The sequence below is a fragment of the Aulonocara stuartgranti genome (genome assembly GCF_965226115.1).
Source record: "Aulonocara stuartgranti genome assembly, chromosome: 17".
Classification (NCBI taxonomy): domain Eukaryota; kingdom Metazoa; phylum Chordata; class Actinopteri; order Cichliformes; family Cichlidae; genus Aulonocara; species Aulonocara stuartgranti.
In genome coordinates, this window is record NC_138953.1 from 35,080,922 (window position 1) to 35,098,723 (window position 17,802).

The 17,802-nt window shown below is 39.8% G+C and overlaps 1 protein-coding gene across 5 annotated transcripts in view; it reads right to left on the bottom strand.

Annotated features, from left to right (window-relative positions):
- Positions 1-56: 56 nt before the first annotated feature.
- LOC309691813 (transcription intermediary factor 1-alpha-like) overlaps positions 57-17,802 on the bottom strand; it is a 94,140-nt gene continuing 76,394 nt past the window's right edge. For 2 of the 5 annotated variants that reach the window (XM_082509764.1, XM_082509765.1), the window contains 18 exons: positions 12,253-12,371; positions 11,979-12,126; positions 11,732-11,864; positions 11,424-11,540; positions 10,721-10,835; positions 10,478-10,624; positions 10,199-10,313; positions 8,027-8,166; positions 7,663-7,899; positions 7,383-7,505; positions 7,129-7,276; positions 6,949-7,006; positions 6,676-6,802; positions 4,763-5,055; positions 3,898-4,009; positions 2,193-2,267; positions 1,678-1,839; positions 57-1,569 (listed from right to left, as the gene is read on the bottom strand). In XM_082509764.1, the coding sequence (XP_082365890.1) occupies positions 1,021-1,569; positions 1,678-1,839; positions 2,193-2,267; positions 3,898-4,009; positions 4,763-5,055; positions 6,676-6,802; positions 6,949-7,006; positions 7,129-7,276; positions 7,383-7,505; positions 7,663-7,899; positions 8,027-8,166; positions 10,199-10,313; positions 10,478-10,624; positions 10,721-10,835; positions 11,424-11,540; positions 11,732-11,864; positions 11,979-12,126; positions 12,253-12,327 (2,874 nt within the window). In that variant the 5' untranslated portion in view covers positions 12,328-12,371 and the 3' untranslated portion in view covers positions 57-1,020. Of the gene's footprint in view, positions 1,570-1,677; positions 1,840-2,192; positions 2,268-3,897; positions 4,010-4,762; positions 5,056-6,675; positions 6,803-6,948; positions 7,007-7,128; positions 7,277-7,382; positions 7,506-7,662; positions 7,900-8,026; positions 8,167-10,198; positions 10,314-10,477; positions 10,625-10,720; positions 10,836-11,423; positions 11,541-11,731; positions 11,865-11,978; positions 12,127-12,252; positions 12,372-14,227; positions 14,972-17,802 lie in introns of those variants that run through there. The other 3 variants (XM_082509763.1, XM_082509762.1, XM_082509761.1) reach the window with 3 other exon arrangements.

Here is a 17,802-nt window from a genome sequence, read left to right on the forward strand (position 1 = left end):
ACTCTAAAATGACAACCAACAGATTATCACAGAGGGACGCAAGCACAAGCCAGATGTTCATGTAGCCCTGTTTATTACAAATACTGTAAATTCAGGTATTTTTATGCTCAACATTGTTAAGTTATTTACAGTATGCTTGATTAGTAATAAAGTAACAATATAGGCGAGAATATTAACGCTAATGATGTTGTGTCAGTTTTTGAGCCATTCTCATCTTGTAGAGCACAATTTGTAAAACATGACAATGACGACAGATTCTGACGTCTGAAATCTGAAGCATTTTTTTCTCGATATCAACAACAGAATACTGCTCTGTGGAAAGTGGAAACACAAGAGATGGTTTGACTGCAATCAATGTGGGACTTCCTTCTGTACAGAAACTACAGTACTTATTTGTTGCATACGTAGCGTTAATACCATACTAAAACAAAGCCTTTGCATTTTAACATTATTTGATCATGAAGGTAAAAGCCTAAACAGAAATGTTAGCATTAACACATTCTACATGCATTACCAATTTAAACTTTTATTTTTGGCTGCTTTCAAAATACATCATTATTTTGTACAGGTGACGAGCAACGTGACGACTGATAACCTGTACATATTGAACAAAGAATGTCATTTATGTGCTTTTCAGTGGCATCATCACTGAATATAATCTTTTACAAGATATCAAATGTCCATTCAGAGAAGAACACAGAGCTTTTTAGATCTTTGCTGTGGATCTAAAGCATAACTGCTACTAAAGCCCATTTAGTACAGCAGTTCTTTTCCTATTAAAATCCCAACTATAAATAATAGCTGAGCAATCTCTATAAACTATGCTAATCTGCACCATTCCCATCAAATAAAACATAAATAAAAATACAATCGTAAAAACAACATTCATACTACAAAACACAAACAAACAAAGGCATGATTGCAGCAAATGTAGGTCCCCACTGGGGCCCCTTCTGTGGAAGACTGGACTCATCCATCGTCATTATCAACAGTTCCTCTTCCTATCTGCTGTACATCCATCTATCGCTTCTCCTTGGCTGTGTCCACAGAAGCAGACGTCTCCTGCGGAGCTTCAGGTGGCTCTGTTGTTGTGTCCGTAGTAATCCGAGGTTTTACCTCTTTTGTGGAGCTGGAAGCTACTCCGTCTTTTGTGTCGCTCTGAGTTGCTGGAGAGCTTTCCGCCTGTTTTACAGCAGCAACATTTTCCTGCTTTACTTCGTCTGCAGGAGGTGCGTCTCCCTCTGTGGCAACTATCGCTTTGCCCGTCATCTTCTCGCTCGTTTCAGCGTCCGACTTTTCCTTTGCTGCTGGTGTTGTTCTGTCTTCTAGAGGAGATGTGTCTTCCTCTACTGGGGGGATCCCCTTTTCTGCAGGGCTTTGTGGCTTATCTTTAACGTCAGCCGCACCGTCCTCCATCATCTCCTCTTCCTCGTCTATCTCGTCCTCTAAAGGGGGGATCATCTGTTCTTCCCTCCCACCGGGGAAGACCCTGTCTGGGTAAATGAGCTTCAGCTGCTCCTCGAAATAGTCCTCCAGGTACAAACCCGCACTGCCGACCTCTGAGGTTGGCTGGTAAAAAACAAAATTTCAGTTAAAGCAAAATAAAGGAAATATCAATTAAATAAAGCATGACTGGCATTTACAAAATAAAAAAAAAAATACATAAATCAGACCAACCTTGTAATACTTAGCACAGTTGAAAAATATGAGCCTGACATCTGCAACAAAGCCCTCAGGACTGACATAACTTTCACCGTCTTTTGCCTTTGACTCCAGCTTCCTCTTTACTATTGACAAATCCATCGGGGTCTTTATAAGTTCTTTGTACCGTCTCGTCTCCTACGTTTAGAAGAAGAACAATAAAAGTTGAGCACCTAATCCAAGTGTTGTGTGAAACTCTCTCAAAAGTTATGAATCACTTTCATATGAGAAGATAGTTACAACAGAATTTATATAAAGTTACTGAGAGTGGAATGAGTAAAATTAAAAAGTACACGAGAAAAAAGTAACACATTGGCAAAAGTGGGAATAAAAACCCCACTTATTATAGTAAATAAAAATTTATAGATTTTTTTTGCCTCATTTTACTTGAAATAATAGCACCGTAAAATAACATATCTAAAATAAAATAACATAAATAACATATCAGAATGCTCTACAGAAGTTTTGACTGAACATTGAATGCATCTTACTGAAGGAGAAGCTGGCTGCTGGAAGTCGGTGCTGAAGTCGTTGCAGAAAAGACGAAGAAGCAGCCTCTCACATTTCTAGATTTAAAAAAATGTAAAACTTTGTGTAAAGTTTAAAAAACAAAACGGTGAAAATGTGTAAAAATGTAAATCTTACAATTTAATTGAAAAATGTACAAAGTACAAAGACAACACATCAAATATTGATTAAAGAAAAATTCTGCATCACATCACAGTTTAAATAAGGCTAAGTTCACACTGCAGGTCTTAATGCTCAATTCTGATTTTTTGTCTGCTTGTTCACACTACAAATAAAATGCGACAGCAAACGTGCTCTAGTGCATGCGCAAAAGAAGACGTCACACAAGAAGTCTCTCTGTTTAGAACCAGACCAAACAATATTGTTTGACTGATGGCCTTAATATAAAGACTTCGGACTTTACGTTTCCCAATTTTTGCTTTAAGTTATTTTGTTATTTACATAACAATGTATTTACATAACAATGTAAATAACCTCATAATGATCCTTATTGCTGTTTTAGAGAGGAGCGGTGCTTCAAAGGATAGTTGCAGATTTCTGTCAGAATCTGCAGATTATACAGTACAAATAAAATGTTCACGTTTCTCCAACGTTGTCTTCCCAACAGTTTCACTAACATCTACGCTGGATGGCCAGGATGGATGGCTTTTTATTTTATGTTCACACTTTGGTCAGTGCTAGATGTTTTTTTAAGGCAATGTTGACAGTGATACCCATTTAGGTTGGCTGTGTTTGGAGATGTTTGCCTGATAAAGTTGTTCAGCTTTCACGTCTGTGATTTTAACCTGAGCCATTAGCACTAATATACCACAAAACCATTGCAGATATTAGCTGCTGCACCAACAGTGCACTGGCCTGTCCCCTCTCCTCTTTAGCCTCTATGGAATGCAGTTTCATTGATTTTAAATGATAGTGACCAGAGAGATCTTACATAACTTTGGGTTTAGAAGCAACATTGTTGCTGTCCCTATGAACAGCAACAATGTTGCTTCAGGGACATGAGAACATTATGAAATGCTATTCTGAAGTCATTTAACCATTTTCCCCCCACAGAGCAGGAAATCTATCTCCAATGAGACTTTTAACAGGCTCAGACTTCTTTGATGCTCTTTTTAAATCCAACCTGACCTGCTGCTGTTAAATAACAAAATTATAGTTGTAAGACAGCGGTCCCCAACCCCCGGGTCACAGACTGGTACCGGTCCGTGCGTCGTTCGGTACTGGGCCGCAAGAATTTAGGCTTGGGTGTGAAATTTATGGTTTTCAGGGTTTTAATCTTTATTTTTTTTAATAATTTTTATCATTAACTCAATTTCCCTGGGTCTTTTCCCGTGTGTTATGAATTCATCTTCTGTTTTTTTGGTACCGGTACTGGTTTTATTTCATTTTATTTATCCGCGACACCTTAAAGGCTGGTCCGTGAAAATATTGTCGGACATAAACCAGTCCGTGGTGCAAAAAAGGTTGGAGACCGCTGTTGTAAGACATGTTTTTCATGGCAAGTCAGACCTTTCGTTTTTCCATTATGTACTAAAAAGAAAAGAAACTATGATACAATGCACTAGAAACTCAAACTAAAATCTTTTCAGTTGTAAAACAGAGGGTGCAGGCTGAAGGACTGAAACTAATTCGTGGACATAAATGTAAATGGCAGCTTGATTAGCATACCCTTCTGTCAACAGGTGGAAACTTTTCAGAGATGGGGGCATCCTTGCTGTCACAGTCGTACTCCATCTCGGGAGAGACAAGGTCTCGGCAGAATGAACAGAACCACTCGCCGCTGAGGAAAGATGTACGGTGAAGAAAAGCAGTTAGGAAACGCCCAATGATTGGACACCTGTTGCTGAATAAGATTAACATTTTATCTGCATAGAGCAGCCTGCACAGACTAACAAGCTAACTATGGGCAAGAATAATAACCATGCGCTCAACAGAGAGATTTTAGACTTCATCAATGCCAAACGGAGAAGGGATTTAAGACCAATTTCTACATTTATTCTATAAAGATAAAAAGGTGGAAGGTACAGAATTTTTTTTTTATTTCAGAATGGTTGAAGAAAAAAAATCTGTATTTTATTATGATGTTGATGGTCCAATATGCTTTATATACAACAACTATTACAGGCAATAACCATTTCAACTACACATGGCCTGTGGCCATCTCCCTGTACAACGCATCCACTTAACACACTGTTTGCTGCTACAACTACACATGTTTCTTTTCCAACTATTTATTTATGAGTGACTTATGTATGTATGTATGTATATATATGTATATATTGTACTATTCTTAGTTAGTGTATTGTCTGTCTTGTCTTAATGTTGGTTTAAAATGGAGCACTGTAACAAAAAATAATTTCCCCCAGGGATCAATAAAGTATTCTGATTCTGATTCTGATTCTGACAATGTTCAGACCAGCTAAAATAGTCTAACAGAGGTTTTAGGGATGAAATGCACTCCTCCTCATGCACCCTGTCCACCTCTTGTTTATTCATGTGTGTCTATGCATGATCCCAAAAAGGCATCTCTCACCTGGGGGATTCATTCAGAGTGGGAATGTGACAGGCCAGATGAAAAACTTTGGGACACTTGTCGCAGCAGAGCAGTTCTCCTCCGTTCTGACAGACAGCGCACCAGTCCTCATTAGGATCTTCTTCGGGCTCGGCTCTCTTTTCAGACTCTGGCTGCGATTGGGGCTGAGGACGCCTGTCTTTGGAGTCTGATCCAGGGGGTGGTGCTGGTGGGGAGACCTTCTGCAGCTGCCGGGGCTTAGACTGTGCTCCAGTGCTGCTATCTGGCAGGCTAGAGCCGACGCTGGACTGCACCTGTAGGTGGGAGAGAGTGAAAAAGGAGCAATGATTTTGAGGCTGAACTAATGTAAAATAGCAGCGGAAGCCAGTGGTATCCCTCAGCCTCCTAGCAGATGCAATAATCCTATGTCGCCTTTTTCTCAAGTTCTGGCATTCACAAACTTGGATGCTCAGTCTTTTACAGATAAGGGTTAAAAATGAAAACATTTTAAATTTGATGCAAGCAACATGCTGCCAAAATCACCACTACTACTGTACTAATACTGCATCCCTGCTCCTTTGTGTTTGGGAAGTGAGACCACCAGCTGTGTTTTTGAGAGCAGTAATGTTTTCTCATAGTTATTTGATAAATGCTCAATAAGTTCAGGCCATTTTTGCCAAAGATTTTCCAATGGATGATAGGTCTGGACTGCTGATAGGCCAGTTTAACGCCTCCAACGTTTACTTTGGAGCCATGCTGTTGTAATATGAGCAGAATGTGTTTTAGGATTGTCTTGCTAAAATTAGGAAGTCCTAAAAAAAAACAAAAAAACAACACATTGGTGCATTCACATGTCTGAGCATTATGCTTCTCTATACTGTCACACATTCTGGAATTTGAACTTTTCTCCAATGGTGAGCTGAATGCTTTCTCTATTCAGGACAGAAGACTCCTGGAAATGAATTTCAATTCTTGATATTTTAAAACATGACAAGTTTCCCAGCAGGGATGTGTGCATAAACTGGTAGCTTAAACGCTGCTGCTGTATATCAGTTTTGTCAGAATAAGCTGGCATCAATGAGATCGAGGTTACTGCTCAGTTGAGTTGAGTGTTGCACATACCAAAGTAACAAGTTATTGTAATCACTTTACATTTTCAGTAATGCAATAATGTACTAGATTCAGTAATTATGCAAAATTTACAATTATTTTCTTACTGGCATTGCAAAAGGTTCTCCAGTTATCTGCACTCTAGGCAAATAAAAAGCTTTTTCCTTCCTGCCCATTTGCGCTAAAGTCAGATGAAGTGCAACGGTCTACAGCGGATATATGGGCATTACTTTTATTTTTACTGTATGAAAGGTGAAATGCAAGCTGCATGCAGAACAGATACAACTGTTTAATACTGCTAACAAAACTCAGTCTCTACAAGCAGCTCCACAAATGGCATGCTAACACAAAGCTTTGTTAAATCTGATTATATGCTGAACCCAGCCCGGCAGCCAGAGCCTGAACTTCAAAAGGTAAAAGCAGTGTTGAGCAGTTAGGCTTGAGTTATTATAGCCTGACTGCTATATTATTTACTTACATTTTCTTTGCATGCAAGACTTACCCTTTGCATTGTCTGGATACCAACAATAGTTTTCAGTGAGTTGTCAATCAGATGCAGTGATTTTCACCACAGATTTTCCTGTTTGTATACTGTATAACTATACACTGTATTTATAATACTGTGTAGTCACAAGCATTCTGTGTTGATTCTCAACTTTGTCTCTTATCCACAGACGGTTTATATTTCAAAAAGAATAACCACCTTTTTTGAAAATGGGCCGGTAATATGTCAAAGATCGATTTTTAATACGTTTTAGGAATGATACATTTGGATCAAAATGGCAAATCTGTAAATATCCTAAGTTTATAAATGCCACTCTTACGAAACGGACTTCGTCGTCGTCCTCAGGTTCGTCCTTTATGACAATAACAGGACCCGGAGAGGTTCTCCTTCGTCGCTTTAATGCAGGAGCTGATGGTGTCTCGGCAGTCTGCTTCCAAGAAGTCGTCCTTCAATACAGATTCCCACAGAGCAGTGTTTGATTTTTTTTTTAAAGAAAAAAAAAGTCTGCTATACATTCACAGTTAATCCATGATCACAATAATAAACTACAGGATTAAGTAGCACTGTGACAGATGCTCTGCTCACTTCTTACCCTGTGCTTCTGTCTGAAGATGATGGTTTTGCCATGGGGGAATTCTGCCTCCCTCGACCTTTAAAAGGAGGAAATTTTTTTATTTATTTGAAAACCAATCCCAAAATGGAGCTTTTAACTCAACTTCAGACCTTAAAAGCCATTTTTTGTAAATGAAAAGATCAATGTACAGATAATGACCTGCCATGTGATTAAGCATGGCTGTTTTGTCAGCAGTTGCTGAAGCTAGAATAGGAGGGAAATTGGGTTTGGGTACAGAGACAGTGATGGAGGGGACCGATCCACCAGGTTCACTCCTCTTGAGGAAAGATGACTCTGGTAGGCATCTCTAAAGGAAACAACGCCAAACAAAGTTCAGTTATCAGCAAATGCTTTCACTTTCTGGACTCATGTTGTGTCAGACTGAAAATCTTTATGATAACGGTCCTACAAACCTGGTGCAGTGACATCTGTGTAGCTGCTCCAGACATGAGAGGCTGTGGAAAGCGGGAAACACCCTGTGACCCATCTGTAGGTTTAGGGGGGAAGCTGGAGGTATGGATCAGATCTCTCAAAGACTATATGTAGAAAAGACAAGTTCAAAGAACACTTAAAAGACTTAAAGATTTAAAAAAGAAAGAAAAAATGCATCAATTTGTCCCACTGTTTCATTTAGTAAAGGAAAAACAAACACTGATGTACTTAAATTTAACAAAACCTCACAACCTGACGTACCTGAGCAGCTGGGAAGCTCATGTTGTTAAGCAGAGATGATGTGGGGCTTCGAGGGTTGGGGTGGGAACTTCCATACCTGCGTCCTTGCTGTACCATGTTGGGGACACCTTGAGAGGGAGAGGAACCTCCATGGATAGGTCTGGTTGGTGGTGGGGGGCCAGGTAGCCTGACGTTTTGGTGCCATGACCACGAGTTAGGAGGGGGCCCCCTGGGGTGCTGTTGGGAAAGCTTGTCAACCTTGATCAAAGGAGTATTCGGCAAGATTAAAAGGCTACAGTATGTAGAAAAGTCCACAATATTTAAGAATATCTATGACTACATTTCATTCTTAGGCAGCCAAGGACAGCTTGAAAGATCCCTTTACCTGCATCTGGAGCTGTGCGAGTGTGCTCTGTCGCTGCTGAGCTGAAAGTGAAAGAGCTCCAGTGGGTGCTTCTGCTCTGGGACCTGTCTGGTGGTTGGTGATCGGTGGCCTACTGGGGCCTCTTTCTACTACCAGGGAACCTGCCCCAAAAAAGACAAACTACTACATAAACCGAAGACGCAGAACTATTTTTTTTTCTTCATGCAGTTTATGCCACCATCCCCAATATATGGAACCTAAATAACCCAAAGAAGTCCACGAATATTAATCAGTAGGATACCAAATGACTCAATATGACAACAGTCTGAACATCAGACTAATGTCACCATTTCTCTGATTGGATGATGGAGTGACTGAGGCAGCTCTTATGTGCTGATGGTCAGGTAAACTGAAAACAGTGAAATAACTTTAACATTGCCATGGACTGAGAGGGTGATGACCAAGAAAGAAACCTCTCCTCCAAAATCGACACCTTCAGGCTCAACTGAAACTTGCAGCTGTCCATGTGGACAACTTGGACGCTTTCTGGGGAGAAGTTTTATGGTCAGACGAGACAAAGTTTTATCTAATTGGCCTCAAAAACAAGGCGTATGTTTGGACTAGTAAAGATAAGGCTTTCATAGCAATGAACACTGCAGCACTTGTCAAGCACGGTGGCTGCAGCATGATGCTCTGGGACTGTTTTGCTGTCAGTGTTACTGGTTTATTGTACAGATTGGTTAGAATACCAAAGGAGTAGGACTTTCCTACAAATTCATCAACTTCAACTCTGATCATCAGCTGGGTGCTCCAACAGGACAATCATCCCAAACAAGCCATTCCAAATCTGAAATGGATAAAGCAGGCTAGCCTTAAGCTTCCCAAAGCCTCAACTATACTGAAAATTTGTGTACTATGCTTAAAGGCCGGGCCCTGTGCCATGAAATGAACCAATTTAAACGACATATAACAATTTTGCCAAAAACAGTTGTCAAATATCCAGCCAGAATTACACCAGAAACTTGTTCAAGCTTCTGGTTGAGGTGCAACTTCTTAAGGGACATTTAACCAGATGTTAGTGGGGGGTGTTTATATGTATTTAAGTCTGTATCTATGCCCAGTGTAGATTAGAGAAAATCAGGAATAAATTCAAACTTGTGCGCCCAGTTCTTTTTTTCCCTAAATCGTTAAAGACGGATGCTGTACGAATCATTGCATCCTGCAAAAAGAACAGTTCAAAGAAATCATCAAAACCAAAAATTACCAGTACAGTCATGCCCATAGTGAGTCATCATTAATCATCAATCATGTAAACTTCTGACTACAACTGATGTAGGTTCATGCACGTGCATCAGCAAGATAACAAATGACTCAATACAACAATGTTAATCTTATGCAACATTTACCCAACCTAAAAATTCTCCAGTTTTGAGTGTGGGGGTTGCAGGTTTGTGTTTTTGTCCTTATATGCTTAAGCTGTGCAGAGACTTTTATAAAATATATTTACAGCCACATCTCCACATTTATTTTTTAACCAGTTGTCTTGATGTATGCTCAATCATCCAGGTAAGTAAATCCTAAAATGTTGAATCTGTACACTAGTTGCTCTGTTGTTGTCAGGCAGCTGACAGTAATTAAATACGACATACTATAACTATCTTAATTTATTTGGCACGTTATCTGGATTTTAAAGAAAGGGAGCAAACGATTGTCAAGAATTAGGACCATTCATTCATGATCATCATCATCAAATATGAAAATAAATGTGAGATGAAGGCTCTATGACTACCATGTTTTAAACCATTTTAGACCATAGCTGTAAATGCATAAAATTTACAACAATCACTTTCAGCACTGATAAGCATAATTGAATTTGAACTTTTAAAAACATACAAAAAAAACATCAGTAAATTTGTTGAATAAATAACACTAATGAGCAAAGGTACACATAAAATTTGGAGTTATTTCTGTTATCAAATGCTTGACCATAGAACAACCCAGTCATAACCTTTCTACTGTAGGGTCTTTGCCTCATGTTATAAAGTGTGGAAATCGGGCACTATAAAAATGGATTTGAATTTTTAGGGCCCACATGATCCTTTCAAATGTGCTGTTCTGCAGCCAGTTAGCTTTTGTTCTTGCTACCATCAGTATACATTGCCTCTTATACATGAGAGCAGCTGACAGCCTTACCGAGGTCTACATTTGTAGCCCAGAAACCGGAGCGACACTGGAATCGAACTGAGCTCTGAGGGACGATGGAGGGACTGCAGTGTGCTCTCATCAGGTAATGGATCTGGTAAAGGAGCTAGGAGGAGGAGAAAAAGACAGGGACATTTTAAGGTCACTGAGATTACCAAGTTTTGCAGATAATATTACATATTAGAAAAATGACAAAAACAAGTAATAGCTACAATGTACTTTATAGTGTACAGTAATCCACATTGCTGTTTGATGCTAAAAGTTACACACCAGTCTCTTGCAGTAGAGCAGAGCTGTCCCGCTGTGGCTAGCTGTGGCCCATTTGGTGAAGCTAATGACGTGGTCTAGGTGCCTGCCTAGAGAGTTGACTTCTTCCTGCTGCTTTTTCAAACCCAACTCATGGTCCTTAGTTAAAGCCTGGGGGGAAATGTGTAAGTTTATTTAAAAAAATTAAAATTAAAATTAAAAGAAACCCAAACATCACTACACCTAAAGAAATCAGGTCACACGTACCTCAAGCTGGTTAACCAGAATCTTTCCCTTCCTGTTGATCTCCATTATCAAGGTACAGATGGACTTCTTTATTTCATTAGTTACAGCTTTCCGATTTTCCTCAACTTGCTGCAGTCTGTGAAGTGAAATTCATATAATGCTCACTTTAATCTGGATTTTATTTCAGTCTAATTTTTAAGGGACTTTATTATGCTTTTTCTTTTCCACATGTTAATTTTAAACGATCAGGTCATCGTGTATGCCAGAATTCCCTGTAGCCATAAGCTCCAGATTTAAACAGTGTTTTCTACTCTTGACTCTACGCAGGTGGATGTTGTTAATATGGCCATCTCAAGCACACAGAGCTGGCTGTGAGCACAGCGGCCCCACCCAACTGCTGTTTACAAAGCGCAGCCAATCAAAGGAAGGATGGTTTAAAGGGGAACTGCTAATTTTAGAAAGCGGATCAACTGAGAGTCCGCATTGAGGCCCAGGAAAAGTTAAATAAAGATGACTTGAAACAGCAAGTCACGTAAAGCTACTGGAGTGGAATCCAAGAATATAAATCAAGTGGAAATCCCTTTTAATTTAATTAAAACCAAAATCCTAAATTCATACAGCTCAATTTTCCACTTCAATATTTTTTATGGCAAAACGCTTTATATCTGCAGTGGAGCTAAAACAGGTTCTCTGATCAAGCTCCAGCTGTGCAGAGTAAATTTACCCGCCGTTGATGCAGCTGGATACTTCCTCGATGGCTTTTCTTTTCTCTTGCAGCTGCTGCGTCATGGTCTCGAGACACTGCCTGTGGTTTCTGTATGCATCCTCTAAAAACTGGTAGCTAAACACAAAGATGTTTAAGCATGAATAATCAGGTACAAATAGACACCTGTTATCAAACAACACAACATGGAAAAATTGTGTGTTTAAAAGCTGTGGCAGGCTTAACCACAATGCACTTAATTGTGCTGCAACACCATTGTCTTAAACAGCTATAAACCTACTGTGAATAGAGAAATACATTCTCCATACTTGTGATCTTTGTGCTTAAGGAGCTGACAGTCTCGGCAGGTAAGTCGGTCACAAGTCTCACAAAACAGCTTCAGTGGTTCCTGCTTGTGGATGTCACAAAAGACGGGTCTCTGTGTGGATAGGCTGACAGCATCTGGTGTATAAACAAGGAGGGAAGCGTAACGTCACAGATCAGGAATGTCACGGAGAAGAATCACCATGTTAACAATTACAGGAAAAACAGGTGGCTTTCCTGGAAAGAAAATACCTGGAGACATCTCCTCCTTCTGGCGTATGGTGTGGTCCCTGGTAAACTTAACCCTCTGGTGTGCCTCAATGCACGTGACACACAGAAACTCCACGCACTCCACACAGTAACCTGTTGCCTCTGTGTTGTCATCACAGCTCATGCACACCTTTAAAGACAAAAATCAATGGAAGGGTAAAAATAAAATCAGTTGTGTAGTTACAGGAATGTGGTATCACAATAAAATCAAAGCTCAGGGAAAGGAACAGCTCAGGTTATAAGCTCAACGACTAACCTGCGTGGTTTTCTCCACAGTGCTGCTTGGCACCTCGGCAGAATCCTTTACAAAGAAATTGTCCAGCACATCCATCTCCCAGCACTCTTGTCTGCATACTGGACATCGAATGCCCACCACTGGAGTGAACACAGACATTACTAAAGACATTAGCTCAAAAAACACCATACGAAACACGGCCGCTTAAAACAAAGCTCATCCCTCAGACTGCTCTAAACACTCCATTTCAGACAGTCTGGTTCTACTCTTGATTTTCTCCCTTTAAGGACTTTATTTACAGGATAATGCAGAACTGCATGAGATCTATATGATGTCTAAATAATACTGTAATGAAGACTCTTTTAAATCAACTGATTGTAAAGGTCGTATTATCAGCGCTAATTAAGCCTGTTTCAAAAACAGAAAGAACAGTTTGAAACTGCTGCAGAGAAATTGAGATGACACAGTGGACTTCTAAGGAGTCAGAAATAAATCAAGCATAACTAAAACGAATTTTTCTGCTCAGGAACGTAAGCAAATAGCTGTGATTTGGGATCTAAATCAAAAAATAATAATGCCTGTTTTTTGTAAAATTTTAAAATTCATCCATAACAAGAAAAATTATATTTCAGCAATAACAATATAATTTTGAGTAAAGAGCGTACGCATTCTGGTGGATTAACCATTACAGAAAGATAAAAAAATGATTTTGGTAATTATCACTACTGTTAATTTACGGCAGCTGTTACATAAACTTTACATTGGGTGATGGGCTAATAAATGAGTTAAGCACTCTCTCTCTCTCTCTCTCTCTCTCTATATATATATATATATATATATATATATATATATATATATAAATTCGTTTTAGTTATGCTTGATTTATTTCTGACTCCTTAGAAGTCCACTGTGTCATCTCAATTTCTCTGCAGCAGTTTCAAACTGTTCTTTCTGTTTTTGAAACAGGCTTAATTAGCGCTGATAATACGACCTTTACAATCAGTTGATTTAAAAGAGTCTTCATTACAGTATTATTTAGACATCATATAGATCTCATGCAGTTCTGCATTATCCTGTAAATAAAGTCCTTAAAGGGAGAAAATCAAGAGTAGAACCAGACTGTCTGAAATGGAGTGTTTAGAGCATGTATGTGTGTGTTAAAAATTTAATAGTAATGATTGCATTTTTATCTTTTAAGGCTTGTAGAAAGAGCCATTTCAAATATAGGGGGCTGAATTTTAAAAATCAGATATGTTAAAACACATGAGGTGTATTTAAACCATGAAGTTTATTGTGATACTTCAAAAAAATAACAATTTCAATTAGACTTTTCTAAATAGACTTTGTCTCTAGTAGTAACATTTCAAAAAAATTGTGATAATGTTCTTCCCTACTTTCCTAAAATTAATTTTTAAAAATTCATATTTTTATATCACTTGTTTATTGTGTTTATTTATTAAAACTTGGAACTTTTTTGTTGCAATTTTCAAACTCTCATATCTTTAAGACATATTAAAGTGTGCAGCATAATGCTGGAGATTATCTATCAATCTGTAGTAGCTGTTATCCATTTCAGTGTATGTGTGTGTGCGCATGTTTGGGGGAGCGGGGACAGTTGTCAGTCCTAGAGATGACAGCAGGACCAACAAACCTTTCAACATCATTGGCCAAAGTCTAGAGGCTGGAGTGGAGAGACAGCAGGAGTTGAGTCAAAAACTCCTGCCGTGAGTCAATAAGGGACAAAAGATCATAGAAAACTGCTCTCCTTTATGGACATGGACTGTTCCACTCCATACTGATGCCCGATTTAGACTAGACCCCTTTTAACTCCACGCAGTAACCTTCCACCTAACCCACTGTGCGCCTCCCGATAAATCTAACATTACATGACTACACAGTAATTTGGGGGAATTGATGTGGAATAGCCCACACATAATCAAAACGTCATGGTTTGCTTATCACAGACAAACTTTATCTGTGAGCCAATTTTCCTCACATGACTTGCTGTTGTCAACTTGGCCTTGGGTGTCGCGTCTTGGTTCGGCACTCATGAAGGGGGCAGGTAGGCACCTCTTGCAGAAGGAGTGGAGACACGGCAGGAGTTTGGGCTCCCTGTTGTGAAAGCTCAACTTGCAGACAGGACACGTATCCATGAGCCCGAATGTGGCTTGCTGTTTCAGTCTCTCTTCTTCCGCTGGTAAACTTTCTGCCTCGTTTTCCACGATGATGACAATGTCGTCGTTTTCAGCAGTTTCGGCACTTTCGTCCATTGTCTCAGTCGCTACAGCTACCCGAGCTTTTCAATCAGTTAATCAACACACTTAGCGTTACAGTCGAAAACAAAGAACAGCTTTTATTCCTCTGACTTAAAGAAGATAAATATTAAACGATTACTGCATTAAAACCAAGGTTCATTCATGCTTCACGCAGTATTGCTTAACTGTACAGCAGCTTTAGTTAACTAAAGTGCATTTCTGTCCTTTAGGGAAGCTACGTTAGCATCGTAGCCTAGTTTTACTGTGCATATGCTAAACGCGTAAAAAAACACTCCATGGTCTGTGGCGGGTCTTATCAAAACAACAGAAAGATAACCGCACACAGTAAATTATTGATTTAAACAAGGCTACACATACTGTGTTCTAAAGCTCACATATTAGCAGGGATTGTCGACTGTCTGTGTATTCGCAGCTAAAAACACATACCATATAATACCCACACGGCACCGCGTTATTTTAACGCGTTTACGGTGTCCTGGTGAGGACAAACTACACATGGAACGACTTGATATTTTGACGAGATATTATAAGATAAGATAAGATAACCTTTATTAGTCCCACACGTGGGAAATTTGTTTTGTCACAGCAGGAAGTGGACAGTGCAAAAGTTATGAGGCAAAAATTTGAATACAATAAGAATAAATACAGTACACAACTGTACAGAATAGAATAAAATAAAATACTATATACAGTAGAATAAAATAAAATAAATATACAATAAGATAAAAATAGAATACAAATACAAATACTATATACAACTGAGTAAAAATACAACGATGACAGAAAGGATTATTGCACTTAGTATTATTGCATATGTATGGATGTGTGTGCTTGATCAGTTAAAGTCTTTATTATGGAGTCTGACAGCAGTGGGGAGGAAAGACCTGCGAAATCTCTCCGTCCCACACCGTGGGTGCCGCAGTCTCCCACTGAAGGAGCTGCTCAGTGCTGTCACAGTCTGCTGCATGGGGTGGGAGATGTTGTCCATCAGGGATGACAGCTTAGCCGCCGTTCTCCTGTCACTCACCACCTCCACTGGGTCCAGAGGGCATCCTAGAACAGAGCTGGCCCTTCGGATCACCCTGTTCAGTCTCTTCCTGTCCCCAGCAGAGATACTGCCGCCCCAGCAGACCACGCCATAAAAGATAGCAGAAGCCACAACAGAGTCATAGAAGGTCTTCAGGAGTGGGCCCTCCACTCCAAACGACCTGAGTCTCCGCAGCAGGTACAGCCTGCTCTGCCCTTTCCTGTAGAGGGCGTCTGAGTTATGAGTCCAGTCCAGTCTATTGTTCAGATGAACACCAAGGTACCTGTAGCTGTCCACAGCCTCAATGTCCATACCTTGGATGTTCAGTGGTTGCAGTGGAGAATGCTTGTGCCTGCGGAAGTCTACCACCAGTTCCTTGGTTTTACTGGCGTTGATCTGGAGGTAGTTCAGCTGGCACCAGTCCACAAAGTCTTGGGTCAGACCTCTGTACTCCTTGTCGTCCCCATCAGTGATGAGGCCGACTATTGCAGAGTCATCAGAGAACTTCTGCAGGAAGCACTGGGTGGAATTGTGGGAGAAGTCTGCAGTGTAGATGGTGAAGAGGAACGGAGCCAGAACCGTTCCCTGTGGGGCCCCCGTACTGCAGACGACCCTGTCCGACACACAGCCCTGAGTCCTCACATACTGTGGTCGGTCGGTGAGGTAGTCCAGGATCCAGGTAGTGAGGTGATGGTCCACTCCAGAGTTCACCAGCTTGTCCTTTAGAACCGAGGGAAGAATGGTGTTGAAGGCACTGGAGAAATCAAAGAACATGATTCTCACAGTGCTTCCAGCGGTCTCCAGGTGAGCGAGGGAACGATGTAGGAGGTGAATGACGGCATCATCCGCTCCAATGCCAGGCTGGTAGGCAAACTGAAGTGGGTCCAGTGATGAGCTTATTAGGCGCCGAAGCTTATGTGGCTTATATTAACCCTCTACTGCATAGTTTTGCCCTGAGGCAACAAACCACATTTTCATGCCTTACACTGGCCCTTCAAACAAACAAAAAAAACTTTCTTTTTTTAAAAATTTTTCTCAAATAATGCTACCAGGCACATATCTTTCCAATAAAATGATGAGTTGAAGGTGGTGTGACTTTATTTATTTCTGCAAGCTGCACTCCATGAGAGGCATCTCCATTAGGAGGCAAGATAAAGATAACTATTTTACATGTTTATAGTGAAATAAATGTATATAAAAATACTTGTATGTGCATGAATATGTTAAGAAACATATTTGATTGTTTGTTCTACTTTTTAAAAATTATTTATACAGTAAAACTGTTAATTTTCATTTGTTGCCTCAAGGCAACACTGTGCAGTTAGCCTAATTTTTTTCAGGCAATATAATGCATTAGCATATGTGTGTAGAGATGTGTTTGTGTGCATTTATATGATCATAGTCAATGTGTTTTACTTTGCAATCTACTCATAATTACAGGACATTGACGTAAAAACCTTTTATGGAAGGAAACCAAGGGAATGTGCACTTTCTGTCCTCAGAAAGTGAGGACAGTGAGCTATCATAGAGTGACAGTGAAGTAGAGGAGTGGGTCCTTGAATCAGGTTTGACGGACACTTAGGAGCTCAGGGGTCAGTTGGTAAAGTAACTGTGTCTGTGTGTGTGTTAGTGTGTGTGTGTGTGGTCGTGTATTACTTATTGTTGTGGGGACACAAATTTGTTTACACACTCACATTGTGAGGTCTCGCCTACTTTATGGGGACAAATTGCAAGGTAAATCATTCAATTTCAATTCAATTGTCCCCAAAAGTGATGGAAACACAACGTGTGTGCGTGCATGTGCATGGGGTTAGGGTCAAATGTTGGATGTATTTTGGTGTTTCATTGTTCTGTGAAATGTTTACATTGTTTATTTGTTGCTTATTTATTTGTTCATCCTTGTTGTACTTATAAAACTTATTATAGAATAACTTGGTGTTTGACTACCCTTGTCGCACAGTGTTGTCTTGAAGCAACAAACCAATATCTGTTTGGAGGGGGGGGGGGGGGGGGCAGGGTGTCAAATTTTATGATTTATATACTATTAGGCAGAGGTGTGGACTCGAGTCACATGACTTGGACTCGAGTCAGACTCGAGTCATTAATTTTATGACTTTAGACTTGACTTGAAAAAATGTTCTAAGACTTGTGACTTGACTTGGACTTTTACACCAATGACTTGGGACTTGAATTGGACTTGAACCGGTTTACTTGAAAAGACTTGATATTTTACCCCAAATATAAAATTTAACATGCATATTATATAGA